This window comes from Phocoena phocoena, chromosome 2 (genome assembly GCF_963924675.1).
Source record: "Phocoena phocoena chromosome 2, mPhoPho1.1, whole genome shotgun sequence".
NCBI lineage: Eukaryota > Metazoa > Chordata > Mammalia > Artiodactyla > Phocoenidae > Phocoena > Phocoena phocoena.
The window spans coordinates 129,687,190-129,707,484 of NC_089220.1; the positions used below are offsets into that span (position 1 = coordinate 129,687,190).

At 49.2% G+C, this 20,295-nt stretch overlaps 1 protein-coding gene across 3 annotated transcripts; it reads right to left on the reverse strand.

Moving 5' to 3' along the window:
• Positions 1–541: 541 nt before the first annotated feature.
• Positions 542–13,430, reverse strand: NR2F2 (nuclear receptor subfamily 2 group F member 2). Of its 3 annotated transcripts, XM_065870928.1 has the most exons (4): positions 7,229–7,270; positions 6,829–7,108; positions 4,734–5,261; positions 542–2,014 (listed from the first exon to the last, which is right to left on the reverse strand). In XM_065870928.1, exons 1-4 carry the CDS (start codon positions 7,268–7,270, stop codon positions 1,740–1,742), a joined length of 1,125 nt encoding a protein of 374 aa, XP_065727000.1. In that variant the 3' UTR covers positions 542–1,739. The 3 variants fall into 3 exon arrangements, with proteins under 3 accessions (XP_065727000.1, XP_065727001.1, XP_065726999.1); XM_065870929.1 differs by lacking the exons at positions 6,829–7,108; positions 7,229–7,270 and adding an exon at positions 13,125–13,430; XM_065870927.1 differs by having other exon boundaries at positions 6,829–7,540.
• Positions 13,431–20,295: the final 6,865 nt, after the last annotated feature.

Here is a 20,295-nt window from a genome sequence, read left to right on the forward strand (position 1 = left end):
ATTTGAAATCCTCTCAACAACCACACTAGATGAGAACCACAGAATATTTTTAAAAATCACACCTACTTAAGGAAAAACTCATTGCAAACAACTGCCTTCTATTTACAAGGCTGTGATAGCCTGCTTGAACGGTCTTCTGCGTAACTGTCAGAAATGTACAAAACAGTATTTTTTCCTGATCATAAAATAGATACTGATCTCAAGATTTCTAATACTTTTCACAATACCTTCCCTAAGCAGGCACTTAAGTGTGACAAATATAAGGGCCTTTTTTTTTCCTGGAAAATCCATTTTTAATTAAAAGAAGGATTAGGTGAATGGGGGTGGTTTACTATATCAGTATGGCACTTCCTAAACCATAGATAAACCATTAACTTCAGCTCCCCGCCCCCACACACCCAAATTAAACAGGCAAATACACTAGTCTACCTTTGAACAAACTGGCTGAGGGGAGTAAACAAATAGAGCCCCCGGTCCAGCTCAGTGAGAGCTCACAGGGGCTTCTCGAAGGAAAGACAGTGAGTGGGGACAGCCAAACAGGTTTCAGATATCAAATAATATTTTAATTTCTGAATACTTTCAATTTTCCTTGGAATATAACACACAAAGACTCGACCAAACAGTTCAGTTATTATAACTTTTACAGTATACAGAAATGTTGCACTTAAAAAAAACCTTCAGTTTTTTTAAAACACAAACTGTAAACTCTAAGATACTGAATCAATCACGTTACCTATAAGTGCCAACAGTGTTATTTTGTCATGCTGATTTCAATGGTATTTTTTAAAAAGGGAAAATATCAACAATTATAATACAAAGGGTTTGCAAATATACAAACAGATATAGGATTTTCATAACAATTCAAGAAGTAAGCGGGACCCAATTCAAATTACAAAAGTTCACTTTTTATTCAAAACCTCAGCATGTGTCTTGGACACATTCCTTGGCTGCCAATAAATTCCACAGTTCATTCTCTTTCTTAAAATATTTTTAAAAAGCTAGGTTTGTCATGGTATCTTTTTTTGGGGGGGTGGGCAGGGTAGGGGAAGTTAAGTGTTGTATGTGGTTCCTCCAGTTCTCAAATTAGAGTGCTCAACTTCACCTAAAATTTTTGGTCACCACTTGTAAGTGCGTTTCCATCATCTTTGAGTTGCCTTTTAAAGTTTTATGTCTTCCTATGATATTTTCATGGACTGAGTTTTAATTCTTGCAGAACATATATTTTAAGGATACACAGTTTTTAAGAAGCCAAGATTATATCAAAACTTATTATAGAACCACAGAATAAACTGGTTTGGAACCAGAAAAGTACAAAAAAGAACAGCTAGAGGTACATAGACACAGGACAATTAATAATTTGGAAAAAAAAAGACTTACTTTCTCCATTCTGCTAATTTTCTCCCAATCTCCTTAAATGCACTTTTAGCAATATTTTTCCAAAATTTACCAAAAAAAGAAAAAGACTAATTTCCTTTTTATACAAAAATGATAAGTAGCAAGTTGTTCTGACCGACACAGGAGTTTGTTTGTTTTTTTAATGCATTCTGTAAAAGTTCATTTGACAGTCTTTTTTTTTTTGGAAATTCACAGTCCATTAAATTCTTCCCCTCTCTTCTTTTAGCAAACTTGTAACATCCTTTTATATCCTTTCTTAATAGAAGGAATTTAAGCAAACAAACCAGTCTTTTGCCTTTTCTTTCTCTCTGTTTCACTCCCCCTTCTTATCTTGATTTATTTATTTATTGAATTGCCATATACGGCCAGTTAAAACTGCTGCCGGACAGTAACATATCCCGGATGAGGGTTTCGATGGGGGTTTTACCTACCAAACGGACGAAAAACAATTGCTCTATGACTGAGGAGGAGACCGTGCGGAGGGAAGGGAGACGAAGCAAAAGCTTTCCGAATCGCGTTGGTTGGTTGGGGTACTGGCTCCTAACGTATTCTTCCAAAGCACACTGGGACTTTTCCTGCAAGCTTTCCACATGGGCTACATCAGAGAGACCACAGGCATCTGGAAGAAAGTTTAAAAAAAAAAAGGAGAAGAAGACGAAGAATTCAGTCATCAGATTAAGAGGTCTGAAATGGGTCACATGAGGTGTGTGTACAGTGCTCTGTCAAACTGCCCCAACCGGAGTTGGAGCAAATGCCTACATACTGAAAACTGGGATGGGGGGGGTTGGGGGTTGGGGACCGCAAGAGATGGTCCTGGGGTATTTGCTTTAAAATAAAAACACAGCTCAATGTGTTGCAGGCTTTCCCTGTCCGAGTCCTCAGGCTTGGTCACTGGGAGGCCCAAGCAAAGTGCATTGGGTAAATCTGGCCCAGGTCAGTAAACAGACAGACAAACAGATGAAACCAAAACTGCCAGTGCTCTGCCCCCTCCTCCTCTGTAAATAATAGTTTGGCTTATAATTATACAGTGTGTGGGGCAGGGGGGCAACAACCTGGCCCAGCCCCGGGTAATGGCGCCCACGACCCAGCCTCAGATTCTCCCCAAAGAGGGCGACTCATTTTTCTCCAGTCTTTGAAACTGATTTAAGTGGCCCTTTAAAACTGATCTTGTCAGTTTAGCCTATTGAAGGGCAGCCATGCAAACTGTGATCTCTCTGTTCATTTGAGCTGTTTCTTTTCCCTCCTTTTCTTCTCTCTCTCTTTTTCTCCTACTACCACCCCCCTCTTATTATTTTTTTTTTACACCCAAGTCCCTGCAAGAAGAGACCCCTCCCCGTTATCTTCAGGAAAACACTTTTCTTTTTCGGATACGTGAAAATACAATAAGTGCCTTTGAAATGAGAGGCTTCTCAGTGAAGGCGGTGCAGGTTGTGACCTGACCTTTGGGGGCTCCCCAGGCAAGACGAGGGCTAACACATGCATACTGTGAATTCTTAAAGCAGATATTCAAAAAGAGCTGCCACCATGTCCACCCCAAGAATCAGAACACACATACAATCTCCTCATGTGTGGATCTAGGACTTTGCATGTATACAGAATGCATTGGTGTCTGTGATCAGGAATTAAAAGATCTGTTTGCATAGGACTCCTTCTTACAGTGGACTGTCTCAGAATCAGATAACAGGAACCTTTATCTCTTTGTGAGGTGATTTGCATTCTCCACACAGGCCTCTCTACATTTTGCAAATAGTAATAAATTAAACTGTTGCGACAGTATCAGACATTTCTTTCCTTGGAAGACCAAGGATAAGTCTAAGAGCTAACAAGGTTATCAAGAAATGAACCACCACCCAGATGGTCTGGGAACTTGGGCTGGGTTAGGGTTTTGGGAAGGGGTGAAGGTGGCTATAGGCTAGGGGAAGATCCTGCCTGTACCTCTGCATCAGGCAAATGTTCTAGTTATGACAGGTCCCCCGAGAAAAATAATCCAGATCCAAGCCTCTGCATACAGCTCTTCCTTGCCCAGACATTGTCCTTTAATTGATTACCTAAGGACTTTCAAAGGCAGAATTTGGGGTGGCAGTGGAGGCGGTGGATTTTATGTGAAGAGCAGCAATATGTAAAAGACAGTGGGTTAAGGACTCAGAACCTGCAATAGATTCAGCTAATGACTTGGGCCCCCAGAATTCCTTGGAACAGTAAGGAAGAGACCGTGGATCTTTTTGTCTGCCACAGGAATTCCACAGCTCTCCTCGTGTCCTGATTACAAGCTGCAAAACCTGCAGTGGGTGACTAGGTTCCAAGCCCTACCCAGGTCCAGATGTTTGTTATCCTGAACTGGGAACCCCTTCCCCTCTCAGCCGTGACAAAGGGATCAGCTGACAACTTAGAACAGGAATGTGGAAGGGGTGATTTCCACCCACCTGGGCTCTGCTGAACTCAGCCTGGAGGCAGCCAAAAGGCTCAGGTGTGGCCCAAAGTGGTAAGCCAGACACCTTCAACAATCGTTTGGCCTCAAGAGTTAATTAATATTAGGTCTATTACTCACACAGGTTAAACTACCTGCAAACTAATTAGATTTCATAATGCAGTCAATGATGGTTTTATATCTCCAGCAATACTCATACCCAGCCCAAGTTGGCATACACTTTGGGTTATTTGAAAATTGCTTTAACTGTTTGCCTGGGCAGGGGAAGCGAGAGGCCAGAGTCTTCAACCCCCTACAGGCATTCTGAAGAGTTATGATGGCCCCTTTCTGACAGCTCTTTCCCCTCTCCTGGCAGTCTGCATTGTTTTAATAAAAATATGATTTTGAAAATTGCTGCCCTCAGGTTGGATGTGCCTGGAGCTCCAACTCCTACTGAATTAGCAGGCAAACTTTTCCCCTGCAGGGGCAAACTTTCCCCTGCAGGGATGATTCCAAGACTGCTCCAGTGCCTAGGGGCATCTTCTAGAGGTTCAGCCAGGGTGACAGAGAAAGCCATGGGGTAGAGGAGATTCCACAGGCTCAGCTGGCCCAGAAGGCCTGAGCTAAGGGACGGAGCAGAAGCATGCATCCTAGTCTGGTGGGAGGGGAACAGGCCCGAGAGGCTTCCCCATGGCCTATTTTGAGAGTCTGTGTCTGAAGCATCCTTCTTGCAACCCAGCCTTCCTCTCCTCTTCCCTCTCCCCAGGACAGGCCTGGTGGGGCCCCAACAGCTATGCAAAGTTCCCATTCCAAGTTGCACAATTTGGCTTTTTAAGGGGGAGGCTGGGCTAGTTCTGGGGGCTCCGAAGAGTTCAGGCCCTAACTCTGAGCTAGGAGCGCGTGGGCATAAGAGGGCAGGGCTCCTTCCTACCTGAGGTGAACAGGACTATGGCCTTGAGGCAGCTGTACTCGGCGGAGTCGACGTGCAGCGCTTTGAGCTTCTCCACTTGCTCTTGGAAGATCCGTATGTGGTCCATAAAGGCGACCACCCGGTCGGCGGACATGGGCGAGGCGTGTAGGCCGGCGGCGGCCAGTAGCGGGGCGACGTGGAGGGGCATGGAGCACTGTGCCGCGTTCAGCACGAACAGCTCGCTCCAGGTGAGGCGAAGCAGGGCCACCTGGTCGGTGATCTGCAGGTCAGGGAAGAAGGGGATGTTCCGGGCCCACTCGACGGCGCTGAAGAGCATCCGCGCGGCCAGTTCGCAAATGTTCTCGATGCCCATGATGTTGTTGGGCTGCATGCACTGGCTGCCGAAGCGCGACGTGGGATAGGGTTCGGCGCGCAGCAGCAGAGAAATATATCCGGACAGGTACGAGTGGCAGTTGAGGGGGTCCCCGTTGGTCAGCGCAAACTGCCCGTGGGTCGGCTGGGTGGGCGGCATCCTGCCCCTCTGCACCGCTGCAGGGAGGAAAGGAGACACTCCGCAGTTAATGACCAGCTTCGTTCCCCTGCTCCCCCGTCAGGGTTTGCCCCAGCCCGACCCCCACCTGACCCAGACCCCGCGGGGCGCAGGAATAGGCAGGCCTGCCCCTCTCACCAGAGCGCTAGGGCCACAGACCTGGGAGTCGCCGGGAGCCCGGCTGCACTCCTCTCAAATCACCACCCAGGCAAGCTCTGGCGGCCAGGGCGGCACACTGGCCTCGGAGGCCCACTCCGGGCTGGGCGGCCGAGGACCCAGAATTGGCCGCTTTGCCTCGCGGTCCCCGGCACGATGGGAGGGATGGAGCATTCTGGGGGCATCTTTCTTCCTTACTGCTAAACGGCTGATATTTTTTATTGATTGGAGGAGAGGGAGCGGGAGGGGCGAGGCTGGGGGGAGGGTGAGACGCTTTTGCAAAAGACATCAAGCTGCACCCCGGACGGCCTGTGGCCACCCCGGAACCGCTTTCCCCCAGCCCCGCAACCCCAGCCCCGCGGGCCACCCCCGGTGAGAGACAAGCTGAGAACCGAGGTCTGGCGGCAGCCTAATCGGTGTGCTCGGAGGAAGAGAGACGGAGGGAGAGGGCGGAGAGAGGCCGGCCGAGGCGAGAGGAAGCCGGGGAGAGGCGGGGAGCGGGCGGCCGGCGCAGCCCGGGGAGGGCCAGGAAAAGCCGGCCAGGCTCGGGCACGAGCTGTTATCTGACGCCGGACGGGGAGAGTCGCTCTCGCAGAAACACAAAGAAACCGCGGCGTTCGCTCGCCCCAACCCGGAGCCCGCGCCCGGCGCCGAGCGCGCCATTGGCCGAGCACGGCTTGCGGCGCTCGGCGAATTTCATATCACAAAGACCCAACTCGCTCAGAGCGAAAGCAGCCGCCCAGGGCCCCTCGCCCACCCTTCCCCTACTCCCTATCGCGCTCTCCTCCTTTCAAAAGTGAAAGGAAAAAAGAAAACAGAGGTTTTTTTTTTCCAGCCGAATGTTAATCCACGGAGGGTCACATGAGTGCTGCCCGGGCGGCAGCGTTAATACGGCGAAGTGCGTAAAATTGCCATTTGTAATTTGAACCTCCTGTACAAAAGTACAATCTCAGGTTGTTGGGGTTTTTTTTTTGGTTTTTTTTTTTTTTTGAGCGGGTGGGGGCTGGGGAGAGGGGTGGGGAGGAGGGACATGTGTTGAACATGCAGGAAAAACAAGGAGAGAGAAAAAAAAAACTGAGAGGAAAGAGAGAGAAGTAAACCAGGCTTTAAAACAACAACAAACAACACCCCATCACTTGCAGAAAGGCGAACTCGAATGAACTGGCAGTCAATGCAAAGAAAATTAAAAGAGCCCGAAGAGAGAGTAGAAGAGGAAATCAGTCGGCCAAAGCATGCGGATTTGGGAATCTGGGTTCCAATGCAGAACTTGCTTCTAGTATAAAACCCCTTTCAGCTGCAATACGAAGAGAAGAGCTTGGGGCTTCCGTGTCCTTACCCAGAGCAGGCTAGCCAAACGCACCCAGGGCCCCGGGACCCCAGGCGAGGGGGGTAGAAATGAGAGGCCAATACCTTCCCGTCTCATGCCCACTTTGAGGCACTTTTTGAGGCGGCAGTACTGGCACTGGTTGCGGTGGTGCTGGTCGATGGGACAGTTCCGGTTGGCGCGGCACGTGTAGCTCAGGTTCCTCCGCACGCTGCGCTTGAAGAAGCTCTTGCAGCCCTCGCACGTGAACTGGCCGTAGTGCTTGCCGCTCGACTTGTCCCCGCACACCACGCACTCGATGTGCTGCTGCTGCTGCTGCTTGTCACCGCCCGGACCGCCAGGGCCGCCCTGGCCGCCGGCCGCCGTCTGGGCCGGCGTGCTGGCCGGGCCCCCTTGGCCGGGCGTCTGTGGCGTGTGCGGGGCGCCGGGCGGCGGGCCGGGCACGGGCGGCGCCTGCGAGGCCTGGCTGCCCTGAGAGCCGGGCACCTCGTCCTGGGGGTCGCGCCACGTGCTGACTACCATTGCCATATCTATGGGGGCCGCGTCCGGACTTCCTGCTCCCCTGGCTGCTGGCGGCGGCGGCTCCCGGGTCTCGGGCTCCGGCGCGCCGCCTTTTGTGTGTGCAAGGGTGCGAGAGGGCGCCCCGGGTGGCTCGGGGTCTGGTTGGTTGAGGTTGGTTAGTTTTTCCTTTTTTGTTTCTGCTTTGCAAAGTTTTGTCGATTGCTTGTCTGGCCCGGTGTGTTTGTTTTGTTTGTTTCTCTCGGCTCAGCTTTGTTGCTTTCGGGGGGCTTTCCGCCGGGAGGGGATGGGGCCGGGGGAGAGCAAGTGGGAGCAGAACGTGGAGAGAGAGGGAGGGGAGGGAGAGCTGCAAGTCGATTGTCTGGCTTCAAGACAGAAGTAAGAGGCAAAAAAAAAAAAAAAAAAAATCTCTCCAAAGATCTCCCTCGCTCTCACTCTCTCCCTCCCTCTCTCGTTCACTCTCTCGCTCTCAGAGCTGGTGTGCAGCCGAGGAGTTGGAGGAGGAGGAGGAAGAGGAGGAGGAGGAGGAGGTGGAGGAGGAGAGGCGACTGTCCGGGGGCCAAGTCCAGGGCAGCCCACAGTCAGCCATTCAGGAAAGCCATCGAAATCAGGAGGACTAGGAGAGCAGAGGCGCCGGTCTCGGGCGCACCCAGAGAGCCAGGCAGGCCGGGGCGGAGGCCGGCGGCCCACGGAGTGGCCGGAGCGCTGCCCGGGTCCGGGGGAATCAGCATGAAAGTGGTCCGCGTCGGGCGCTGCGCGGCGTCGTCCTGGCGCTGGGCCGCCGCCGCCGCCTGCCACAGGCGCCCGGCGCGCGCCTCGCTTGCTCCGGCCGCCGCCGCCCGCTTTCGCCGGATAGAGGCCGCTCGCCGCTCCCTGCGGGCCGCCTGGGCCGCCGCCGCCGCTGGAGCCGCCGCCGCCGCCGCCGAAGCCGCCGGGTCGGGCCCGGAGCCGCCGCCTCTAGCGCCGCCGCCGCCGCTGAAGCCGCTGCTGCCGCTGCTGCCGCCGCCGGAGCCGCTGCTGCTGCTGCTGCCGCCGCCGCCGCCTCACACACATAGGGAAAGAGTCAACTCGCCGGCGGCGGGGGAGAAATGATAAAAGAGAGAGAGGAGGGCAGATCACCACCTAGAAGCACATCCTTCGTGCGCAGAGGGGGGAGGAAAAGACGGAGAGAAAGAATGAAAGAGGGGAAAAAAGGCAGCACGGCACCCGGAGAAAGAAGACAACTCGGGGAGAGGAGGAGGAGGAGAAGAAAACACACACGCGCGCACGCACACACACACCGCGGAGAGAAAAGAACAGAGAATCAAAGTGATCAAATATGCTAAAAAGGGGGGCGCGGGAGGGAATGCGATTTATAGGCGCCGGGGCTGGCAGAAGTGGCTTCTCCGCGATCAGCTCACTGAGCTCTCTATATAGTGAACTTTGACACGACTGCTGCAACTTAGCGCACGTTGCCATGGCGACGGCGCGCCTTATAAGGCAGCAGCCGGGGTTGGCCTGGCCAGGCGCGCGCGCACCGCCCCCTCGCCGTCATTGGCCGGAGCGCGGCGGCCCCGCCATGGCGGCCGCGGGCTCAGCCCGGTCCTAGCGCGAGCAGTGTCGCGGCCCGGGCGCGGGGGGCGAAGGGGGGCGGGGAGGGGGCGGCTGTGCCGCCGCCACTGCCAAGCGGGGGATGGGCCCACACTGGCCCCGGGCGCGCGGCCACGGCTCTCTCCGCACCCCGCACCCGAGGTTTCCGCTCCAGAGGGGAGAGGACCGCGGCGCGCACACACAACGCCTCTTAAAGGCTCCGCGAGAGACTTTGGATGGAATCGAGGACTTCGACTCTCGCAACTTGGCGATGCCACCAAATCCGTCGTTCGCGCACCACCCGGGACTCCCAGCGCATCTTTATGCCCACAGTACCAGAGAAAGAGAAAAGTTCCCCGGTTTCTTTGCAGAGGGGTAGTGGGTGAGGATGGGAAGGTGCCTCGAGCCGAGCTTGCAGGCATTTTCCAAACGAAACATTTGGTCAAATCCGGGTGATGGTAGACCCTTCCCTTAGTCTACTCTGATCACTTGCTTGGTTTGGTGGCTATTTTTTTTCTTCCATCCTTCCTTTCTTCCTTCCTTTCTTTCTTTCTTTTTCTTTCTTTCTTTCTTTCTTTCTTTTCTTCCTTTCTTTCTTTCTTTCTTCCTTTCTTTCTTTTCTTCCTTCCTTCCTTCCTTTCTTTCTCTCTCTCTCTTTCGTTTTTTTAGAGAAAAGGAGCCGTCAGTGGCTGTGTTTTCCTTGTAGGGTTAACATTTCACAGGAATGTGGCCTGACATTTTAATTGCTCAAATAAAGCATCTCGGATGCTGAGAAGCAGAAATAGACTTCATCTCATTGTCATGATGCAATTAAAATCAATTTTCTTCAACTTTATCCTCTCTCGTTAGTTTCAGCTAACTCCCAAGCCCACGTCCTGCCACACACCCAGTCGTGGTGAGAGGTGAAAAGATCTTTCTGCCCGCTGATGGACAAGCGGAGGCAGCCTCCCAGCATCCCCTGTGCATACCCTCTGTACACATATGTAAGCGCACATATATCAGATGCGCATTTGTCAATGTACACAGACAAAGGCTTCAGCGACTATGCTTCTAGGTAATAGAACAGTTGAGTACGACTTCATTGTTCCTCAAGTTCCTTTTAAGCATTCATACAGTCATTAAAACACACCCAGAGATTCTGCCCCAAATTGGGAATAATAACAAGTACAACTCACAGGAATCACGCACAAGCCATATTCTTCCTCAGGAGATTCACTGCAATGAGAACAACTTCATCTCCTGTGCCATTCTGCTCAATGTGCTAAAATCATCAAGCCAGTTATGTCTCTGAATTCCAGGGCTTTTGGTTTTAAACATCAAACATCTAGAATTGCCCCTCAGAACACACTGTATTCCAAATCAGTAACCTGTCTGTTGGATTTTGACCAGTTAGTGGATTATGATTATTCAAAATTTATAGAACAAAACTGTGACTCCATCATACACTCTTTGCAGCAAGAAAAAACTGTAGACTGGTAATGCAACCAGGTTTATGAACAATTAAGATATTTTACACAAAACATGTTGAGCTTCAGGAAACATGAACACAAAGAGTAAATTAATGACCATAGGAAAGCATCCGTGATAGTTTAAAAAATCGGAGTGATGAAGGTTTAAAAAATAATAAACCATACATATAACTGACATGTATAGATTGCACTTTGCACTCAATACCCTTTACACACATGGGGAGAATACGAGGTAGGAACTAAATGAAGATGTAGGCAGATAGGCACTAGTTTATAGGGAAGGAAAGATTCTCCTTATGCTTCATTCTTGAAACCTCCTTAGCCCTCACCCTTCCTCCGCTGAAATCACATATTTCACTAAGGCTGCAGGTGCTGGGATTATTTGGAAGTTGTTAAAAAAAAAAAAAAAAAGAACTATAGTGGACACTGAGCTATCATAAAACTGGTGTGTAATGAGATTGCCATAGAGCAAAGCCAGGCAGAAAATTTCAGGTTGATTAGAGACACAATATAACTTTCTCCTAAAGAGGACGAGAAGGATGGAAAAGAAATCATTTCGGAGAAGGCTGTGCTTTTTTTTTTTTTTTTTTTACTCTTTTTCTTTTCAACCTCTATGATTTGAGGAATTTCCTAATGCTACAAATGTCAGTAGATTAGGGGCAAACTCAGCAGAGATGTGGTAGGGCTGGGGTTGAGATAGAAAATCTAATGGGCATCCCCATCTCAATTTAATAGAAGATATAACTGATTATAAGGAAATCCTAAACTCGCCTCTTGGGTGCAGACACTTCCATGGCAAGATCACCTTTTACAAACATGCAGTCGGAAATTTTTGAGGAAGAAGAGCTTTGCCAGGACACTTTGAGATTTTTGGTATTTGAAGTACGCTCTGATGGCTTCAGATTTAAAATGAAGGATTTCCCAACCATCTCCTACAGCTCTGGATCCTGATAGGCATACAACCACAGGGCTGCCAATAAGTCAGAGGTGTTTTACTCTGTATTTTAGGACTCATTCAGTTATGGGGGTGCTATTAAAAAGCCAAAAAACAAAACCAAAAAAAAATGACCATTTCAATTGTAGTTAATTTATTGTATAGAAAAGAGAGAAGACTGCAGACTGAGAAGAAAAACAAGGAGAAAATATTTTAAAATGTCTTCTTCTGAGATGCTCATATTCCTTGATTAAAACAGCTCTAAGGCTAAAAGATAAATATCAATATGTTGTTACTGTTTTTTTTTTTTAAGAAAATCCAGCCCAGTCTTTTATTGTAGATGTAAATTTATTTTAATGAGAAGAATGGCAAGCTTTAATTTGGCCGGAGAAAGTTGAAAAAACATTTGTTTTACTGTAGGGGGAAAAGAAGCCACCCAGGAATATGATTTTCTTCCAGAAAGTGGCCGTAATTCTCCACAAATTAAATCATAATATGAATACAGACCTCAGCAAATGTCGAGATTAACTCTGAACTCAGTAGAAACCAGTTCTGTCCACCAGGATTCATTGAATTCCTCCTTCCCCTCAATCTAGTCCGTGTGTGTTTTTCTCTTCCACCACACTGGAGCTCCATGAATAGAGAAAGGGGCTTCCATTGTGTCTCTCTGAACTTCCAAGTCAATGCAATTTTTAACCACTGGCTTGTGGTACTTTGAAAATCACCAGGGGCTGTCAGAGTTGGGTCCTCTGAAAAATTTACAGTGCTAAATCAGAGCATATGCTGGGAGGGAAAAAATTGCTTAAGATTGGAGCAAGTACAGTATCTGTCTGCCCCCTAGTGTAAGAGTCCTCGCTGCCTAAAACGCAACTTTAAAAGAAAAGAGCTCTTAAAGGGAAACGACTTTGAGCTCACGTAGGCATAGCAGAATGAAACTTCTGTACATTTTAATCTGAATAATTCTTCAGGGTTTAAAATTAATTGGCTCTGGCTTGGTTGGACCGGACTCCTATCTCGCCACCTCTGCGCTTCCTGAGTCACTGCCGGAGAGGTGATGATTTTTTTTTTTTTTTTTTTTCTGAACTGGGTTTATGCGCGTCCCCCTCACCCCCTCCTCTCTTTTTTCTTTCTCTGTCTCTGTCGTCTCTCTCGCTGGCTTTTTAAAAATGAGGAACCGTTCCTTGAACGTTCTGGACAGAGCACAGAATTGCTTAAGTCAGCCCGACACGGTTGTAATAGACAGCAAAAAGGTAAACGTTTGCCTGAAATCCGCACGCCAGCTCCACTACCCCGCCCGATGGTGAGTACCCTTCTCGTTGCGATTCTCCTAGCTTAACCGAGCGCTCTGCTCCCCGAGACGCGGCCGAGGGCGCCGGGCAGAGCTTTTCTCCCTCCCTGCCTGGCTGGATGTCAGTTGCACAAGGTTGCAAAATACAGCGCAGAGGCAGATCGAACAGTAAATTCTGACGCTTAGTGCGAGCCTAGCAGCTCCTTTGCTAGAAAACCGAGTCGTCTATTGCTTGGAAAAACACGCTTATAGGACTGGTTTTTAGTTTGCTCTAGCGAAGGAAATGAGTTTGAGGAGATGGGAGGCACCGCAGTCTTTACGCTTCGGTTTAATCATATTTTGGCAGCTTCGCAATTGTATTTTCCCCTTCTCCCCGCCCCCCACCACCTCTCCTACCGCACACATGTAATAAAATATGGCAAGGCATTGAATTGACTGTCCCCCCTTCCCCGAACACCTTAAACCACAGTCCTAGGCATTTCATACACGTTAGCAATCCGATTTTTTGAAAATCCCCAAGTCATCCCCAACCCCACACAGCACAAGGAGGAAAGTGAGAAAGGAGAGAGAGAGAGAGAAAAAAAATACTGTAAGTAAACATACCAAAACCATATTTGCCTTGTTCAAGGTCCCAAACCGCTTGCATCTTCCTTCTAAACTGGAATAACTCTCCTTTAGTTTGGCGGGTGAAATAAATGCTTTGTTGGCCCCCTGAAAAGATGTGTCTTTGATAATTAAAGAGAATCTCCTCCTCGGTGTTTATCTAAGCGATTGTGCAAACTGATAAAAAGTAGGCACTAGCCTGCAGGGAAAAAGAGGAAAGGTGAAGGGAGAGATCTTCCACCTCAGGGAAGTGCTTCCCCATGTATTAGGCGCTCTCAGCCTTGGAAAGCCCTGCACAGTAACTTTAGAGAGACGAGGTTTCAGGGAGCTTTGTACATAGCTGCTGAGGAATGCAAGCCTCGCCTTTAAGAAAAAAAACCCCAAACCGTAGGTAGGAGATGTCTGGAGTGATCCTTGTCTCTCATCTCATTCCTTAGAAGGAAGAGTGCGTTGTTACACCTTGTTTGGGGCTGGAAAGACGAGACTTTAAAAACACCCGTCCAATTGAAAAAAATCTCCCAACTTAATGAGTTTAGTCGGAGGCTGGAGCTAACGGCTCAGCCTCAGCAGAAAACCGCCAACAACTATAGGCGATATTGCAGAGCAAAGACGACCCAAGGCACAGCCAAATTCCACTGTTTGGGGTCGAGAGGGATGGAGGCTAATCCTAAAGCAAGTTGGAAAAAAACAGAGGTGGGAGAGGAGGGGAAAAAAGCAGCAGCCTCGCAGACTGGCAGACAGGCTCCCCTCACCCTAGATCAAAGATAGAACTTGAAACAGGAGGGCAACATCTTTCCTAGGAATCCATTGAAATCCTCATTTTCTACTTTTAACTCAACCCCCGCAAGTGATTTTTCCTTCTCCCCTGCAGATTCATGTCCCCCCTTCCCAGTTCCCCTTCTAGAACTTTCCTGAAGAGGAAACCTATTTCTTTGGGGGGAGGGGTTTCCCCACTTTCTGTCTTCAGATAATGCATGCTTAATTCACCCCCTCCCTACATCCACCTCCCAAAATGAATAAAGGAAGCAGGAATACAGTAACTAGCAAAAATTGAGAATAAACTATGCTTCCCCTCGCAGTTTAATACAGTTTTAACTAATGGAATTTTTTTGTTTTGTTTTAAGAGAAGAATAATGGGGAAACACGGATCTTTTATTTTAGGAAACTGTTATGGTAAGATGTATGTCAGACTTGACAAATGGAACTAACCCTCTTCGGCTGCTTCTTGTCCTTGTCTTAAACAGGAATTAAGTTAAACACAGTGCTGAATGTTAATTACATGTTTACTGGCTAATGAAAATTACAAATAGTTTTGCCACCTCAAACAATGATGAAAACTCTGAAGACACTGTAATTATGTACTTTGAGGGAAATAACTCAGAATATTGATCATAAGAAGTGTAAATCTTTTTTTAACTATTCATTAATACCATAAATATGGGCTACAGAAGTTTTTCCTTGTGGTTTGTCTCATCAGTTATACGAGTGGATGGATGGTGAGGCTTCTCTGGGGAGGTGATGAACTCATTCTCTTATAGAAGGAGGCCACTTGTGTAACTGGGGATGCCCCCCTCCCTTTCACCCCCGCCCCCTTTAACCCCAGCAGAAGGTCGAGGGATAGTTGAACAGGGGGGCCGGGCTCAGGGCAGGTGAAGGTGATCACAGCTCAGCCTGTTTCCTCCCCTCCCCTCGTCCTCCTCTCTCCTCCTCTCCCTCCCTTTCCTGCCAGGTCTGATCGATGACTGCCTTCCCCAGCCAGGGCGCCTGTCGGATAACCTGGTGTTTGGGTTCCTAATGGAGGACAACTCACCGCTACCCAGCGATGCAGCCCTGACAACCCAAGTTCCCTGCTTTAGAGGTGGCTAGGGCAGTTCATTGCAAAAGAAGAAGAAAAAAAAAAAAGTTGAGTGAGGTATTACTGGGTAAGGTGGCTCAGGCAGCTGAACCAGAACTGGTTTCCCTGGGTTTGGGAGTAGAGAAATATTTTGCTGTTTTGTTTTAACTCTGGCCTGGGTTGTAGCTTTACACTCTGCAGTGTGGCAGCCACTTCGATCTTGGGGGTCAAAGGTGAGGGCTGCACTAACCCTAAAAGCCTGGTCTGGCCTGGCCAGAAGGCCGAGCCCGCAGAGGAGTGGGGGCTTGTCAGCCACACCGCCTGACGCTTTGGAGAGGGTGCCAGTGAAACCCGCATGCGGGGGGCACAGAACCGAGAGCGGGTTTTAAGTGCAATATTGAAGGTTTTTAAAAAGTGCCCTAGGCTTGTGGGACTGGAGTCCTCTTTTTCCCTGAGAATTCCCAAGGCGCTGGTCTTTGTCTTACAAGGAATGGAGTTTCTGAATGGTGTGAAAGGGACAGAGAGGGTCGCTTCAAATCGATTTTACTTGTCCTTTCTGTCTTTTCGGATCAACGCCCTTCAATGGGCACAGAGGTGCTCTTTCAACCAAAAACTTGTGCTACATTTTCTGCCTGTATTGGTGCTAAATACAATAAGCACTGGGCAGATTTTTTTCTTTGCTTTCCAAAGCAAGAAAGCACCCTAATTAAATTGTTTTATATGGACAGTCAAGACGGACCAATTAAGTATGCATTAGTATAAAGATATAGTCTGCAGATAAAGTGGTTTAGAAAATCACGTGTGCGACAAAGGAGAGGGTGCTAGCGCTGGGGAGGGGTGCATGAACCAGCGATGTGGCTCACCTCCCTCCCTGGACCCGGGGGGAATTGCAGAAGCCTCGGCCTCAGGTGAGAGGGGATCAGGGCCGCTAACAGGTGGGCGACAGTGTTGGAGTTTTTCAGGCCCGTGCCCCCGACTGCAGAGCGGTGGAGCGCAGGGGGTTAGTATCTTTCACATCTTCCTCCTCTGACAAGGCAGCGGCCCGAGGTGGTGGGTCTGTAGGAGGGGGCGAGAGCGTGTCATGCCTTACTCCAGGTCGGCCCATTGCCTGGTGTCTAGATTCAGGGCGCGGCCCTGAAATAAGGAAGGAGTGTGCACCTCGGGGAGGCCAGTGGGGGTGAGGACACTCTCACTGCCGCGGCCGCAACCCTCTGGCAGCCAAGATCAGGGTAGGAGGCCCCCTTCCAACTCCTCCAAGCTAAGCGCTTTTTCCGCTTCTAAGGAAACGGGAGCTTCTCTGCGAGGAAAGTAAAGTTCCGCCCGACGCCATCCGGCCCAAGGGGCGTCGAGGACCAGCCACAGAAGTGGGGAAAAGACTGAGGGTCGGAGAAAAGGTAACGAGGACAGTGGCTCCCCTTCTGGGCCACCGCAGCTCTCGGCTTCTCCACAACCCCTCCACCCTCTGAGGTGTGGGCGGGCAGAGTGCATTTCGCCCCGAAGGCGACGACTCCCAGGGCAGGGGACTGGGCCTCCCCGCGTCGAGGCGTAGGCTTGTGCTAGGTGGTCCCCGGGCCTCGGGGGCGCGAGCGCAGCGCGCTGCCGCAGGAAGGGCGCGCAGGGCGCACTGGGCGCCCTTGGTTGGGGTGAGGAGGGGGGAGTAGGGCGAGAATTAGAGCCTGGGGAGGCAGCTGAATGTCAAAAGTGAAAAGGTTGAAAAGCCAATTTTCCCGGCGCGCTTTCGCCCCCCTTTGCTGGTTGCAGAGGCCGTAAATCAGCGGCCAGCGGCGAGGGCGGGAGGAGCCCCCTCGGCGGGCTCGGCGCGGCCCCGCCCTGACCGTGCGCACCTCCCGGTGGGCCCCGAATCGATCAGAAGCCTAGCTGAGGATGTCACCGCACTAAATATTTACTGATCACACACAAATAGCCGGGGCTCGAACGATTTTCCTCGGTGAGGAGAGCGCAGAGAGAAGGGTAAATCATTTTATTAGTGTGGATAAAGCCTAGAGCACACTCCGGGCTGGAGTGTTTTAAGATGTGTCTTCAACTGGATGAAAAGAGTTAGGGAAATCGATACGGAGTGATTAGAAGCCCCCGGGGTGACGAAGGGGGCCGGAGCTTTCAGGGATTTGGCGAGGCTGAGAGGGGGGAGCGAGCCTCGAGGGGGGCGACCCGACCACCGCCAGGGAGCATCCGGGGGCAAGCCTGTGTCCCTCCCTCCTCGACGGGAGACGCGAGGGCGCAGCCAGCGGCAGGGAGTCCGCCGCGTCCCGGCGCGGCTGGGCTGGCGCTGGGTGAGAGTTGCGCGGGCCGCCGCGGGGCAGAGCGCTTGGGCGCCACGGGGCTCTACGTCGCGAGTGCCAGTGGTCAGGTGGCCACGGAAGTGGATCGCAGGCCCGGCGTGGAGATGCTGGCAGGTTCCCGCACAGCGCGGGCTCTTCAGGCAGCTTCCCGGAGTAACGACGTGGCCCAAACGGGTTGCATTTTCCCCCGGCGCGCCACGCAGCATCCCCGAACTTTCTCCCGGATGCACCTCTGCCCCCTCGTCTCCCCTAGTGTTCCAGAGAGGACGCAGCGGCCCAGCCCAGCCCAGCGGGCTGCCTCTCCATCCCACCCACCCAGTGTCAAGGGCGGCCGCCGGGTGGCGGAACCCGCTGCGGACCGCAGGGCAAGTGGATTCCAGGTTCGGGGCTCCTAGGCAGGTGGGAGGAAGTCTGAGGGGGAGCAGGAAGGCAGAGGCAGGGTGACACACACCAACGACGCCCCCTGGATGTCCCCGTCCTCTCCAGGGCGGGAAATCAGCTTTTGGGGGTCTCAAGCGACAGTCCAGCGAGGGAAATGGTTCTGTGGCCCCAAGGCTGGGTGCAGAAGCCTAAAGTGCGAGGGCGCAAAGGCTTGCGGGGCTCGCTGAAGTTAGCAAGGCTTTGGGTGGAGTTTGCTAGGAAGGAGAAGAAAACCTTCTCCCCAAACTCAAGCAGCAAAGTCCTGGCGCGAAAATGGCTTTTCACTTCTGGAAGCGGGAGGCATCGGTCGCTGCTGTGAACAAACCTTGAGGTTCGAAACAGCTGCAAATAAGAAGGCACTAATTTCGGGGGGAAAAGGGGAGACGGAAGGTGAGGAAAGGGAAGAATTTTTTTCGTTTCTTCTTCCCTTTCTCGCTCTTAACCTTTTCCTAAAAATCTGCCCTTGCTGAAGAAACCGATAGCTTACTGGCTTTATTATTTATTTATTTATTTATTTATTTATTTTCCCTCTCCCCAAATTGCTCGATTTCCTTGGCAGATTGAGGAATTCAGTTCAGGCTGCCCTACTTGGCTCCTCGGTGCAACAGGAAATATAACTGCAGATCTAATTAACCGTTTTTCAGAAGGGAGAATTTTTTTTTTTTTTTTAAGTATGAATCCCAATGGCTTGGAGTGATGTGTTCAGGTGTGAGGCGATTGGTGCCTCGAATTCATTCCTCGGTAATCCTCTAATTCCTGCGATGGAAGCTCGAGAGCATCGCTGACCTGGAGGCTGTCAGAAGCCGGGTCTCCATTAACCCTTCTTGGTCTCGGCCAGAGCGAAGGTTAACTACACTAATGTACCAAACGGGCTGTAGCAGAAAAGGAAGGAAGGGTGAAAGGGAAGAAGGGGAGGGAGGGGAGGTAAATTCACTCTAGTTGCAAGGATTTTAGAGCTCTTTCACTGGTCCTCCCCCACCCCCACCCTTCCTACGAAAGCGGGTTTCCATTCTGAGAGACAACAGTTTCATCCATCAAGACAGCTCACTCCACGGAGATGGACTTTAGGGAATAAGAAAACACAATGTAGTGAAATATTTTCTTCTATTTAACTGACCACCCAGTTCACTTGAAAAATAATTCTAACATATATGCAACAATTAATTATTGTGGGAGAGGTTTTTAAAAAAAATACAAATCCTAATATACGTTTTACCTTCTTTCATTTAAGTAAAAGCTAATTTAGAATCTTGTCAGTAGCCAAATTATAGCCATGAAATCTAGATGAGATTAGGAAAATCCATTCTGCTGTTTTCACACCTGGTGGCATTTTTAATGAGTAGTTATATAATAGTTATGTGAATGAAGGTATATGCACATGGGTGTGTATATATTCTTATGGTGGTAGAAGTTCCATGATAGATTAAAGGTTTATATACTCAAGCACTAGATAGAGGCTGTCACTCATGTGTACATGCTGGGGGTCTGGCAGAAAACAGTGCAAAAAAGAGTTTTGAATGAGTTCCTTGGAATCTCTATTGTTGAAATACAAGCTGAAGCAACTTAGTAATGGTAAAGCTGTTGTGCCTTGCAGAATCATGGAAAGATACTTCAAGGTAAAAACGTCAGTTTTCAGTTTGGTAGCTTTGGCAGGGCATTTAAACAAGAGGTGAACATCTTTTGCCTAATATATTTATTTTAAAATTCAACAATATGCTACTCTGTTTATTTTACTTTTCAATGAATTGAAGAATTAAAAGAGAATAGGCTCTAGCTATAGATGCTAGCATAAGGGATTTGTTGCCCATTTAACTAAGTCTGATGTGGGCTGTATATGCTTTTAATATTATATTGCAAGGCAACTCCAGCTGAGAAAGTTTTAAAGATATCTAAAGCCATGTGGACATCAGTTCTTATTTAGAAGTGGACAGGGTGAGGAAAGGTTGTCTGATTCTGTATTTTTTTCTCTTAGGAGACTGGTAATGAAACCTTTAAAATGACAGTTCATTTTTGGTATGTCAAAAAAGGCATTACTCAAATGGTATCAAGTGCCAGTCATTTAAATGTGCAGGTGTTAGTAAGGCAAATATCCAGATAAATTTATGTTGTTAATTAGCTGCATCAGTGTACTTAAAGAAAATACAAACAGAACAACAAAGGGGATTTATCTTGTTTAATTTTCTTTAGCCACAAACTCAAGGTGAATTTCAGAAGGAGAAAACAGGGCTAATTTCCATTCTGTTGGTATTTAGAAGGCTGAAAAACCCCAGTTTCAATATAAAGCATATAATTAGAGAAGTAAGTAAATGGACAAAGACAGATATACTGCCATAATAGAAAAACATAATGTATGAATTTAGAAAACATAATTAATTAACTATCAACTGCACTTCTCTTCTTAAATGGATGGTTTCTTGAAATGTTGAACGTACACATTAAAAATAAAGGACTTCTGTGCAAAAGTGAGAGGAGGCTAACATAATATTCAGTTTTTTTGACCATAGGAAGTATCAACTTGAGGCTTTACAAAGTGTAATGTTTAAATAAAATTTACACTGATCTTTTTTATTTTGAATACAGGACACAGAAAGGTACCTTTCCTATCCCTACATTACAA

Bases quoted from the DNA above. Each gene is read 5' to 3' on its own strand.
- NR2F2 (XM_065870927.1), bottom strand. From the start codon at position 7,270: ATGGCAATGGTAGTCAGCACGTGGCGCGACCCCCAGGACGAGGTGCCC. The intron at 5,262-6,828 runs GTATTGGCCTCT...TCCTCCCTGCAG, and splicing joins AGTGGGCATGAGACGGGAAG to CGGTGCAGAGGGGCAGGATG. The intron at 2,015-4,733 runs GTAGGAAGGAGC...ACTTTCTTCCAG, and splicing joins CATAGTCCTGTTCACCTCAG to ATGCCTGTGGTCTCTCTGAT.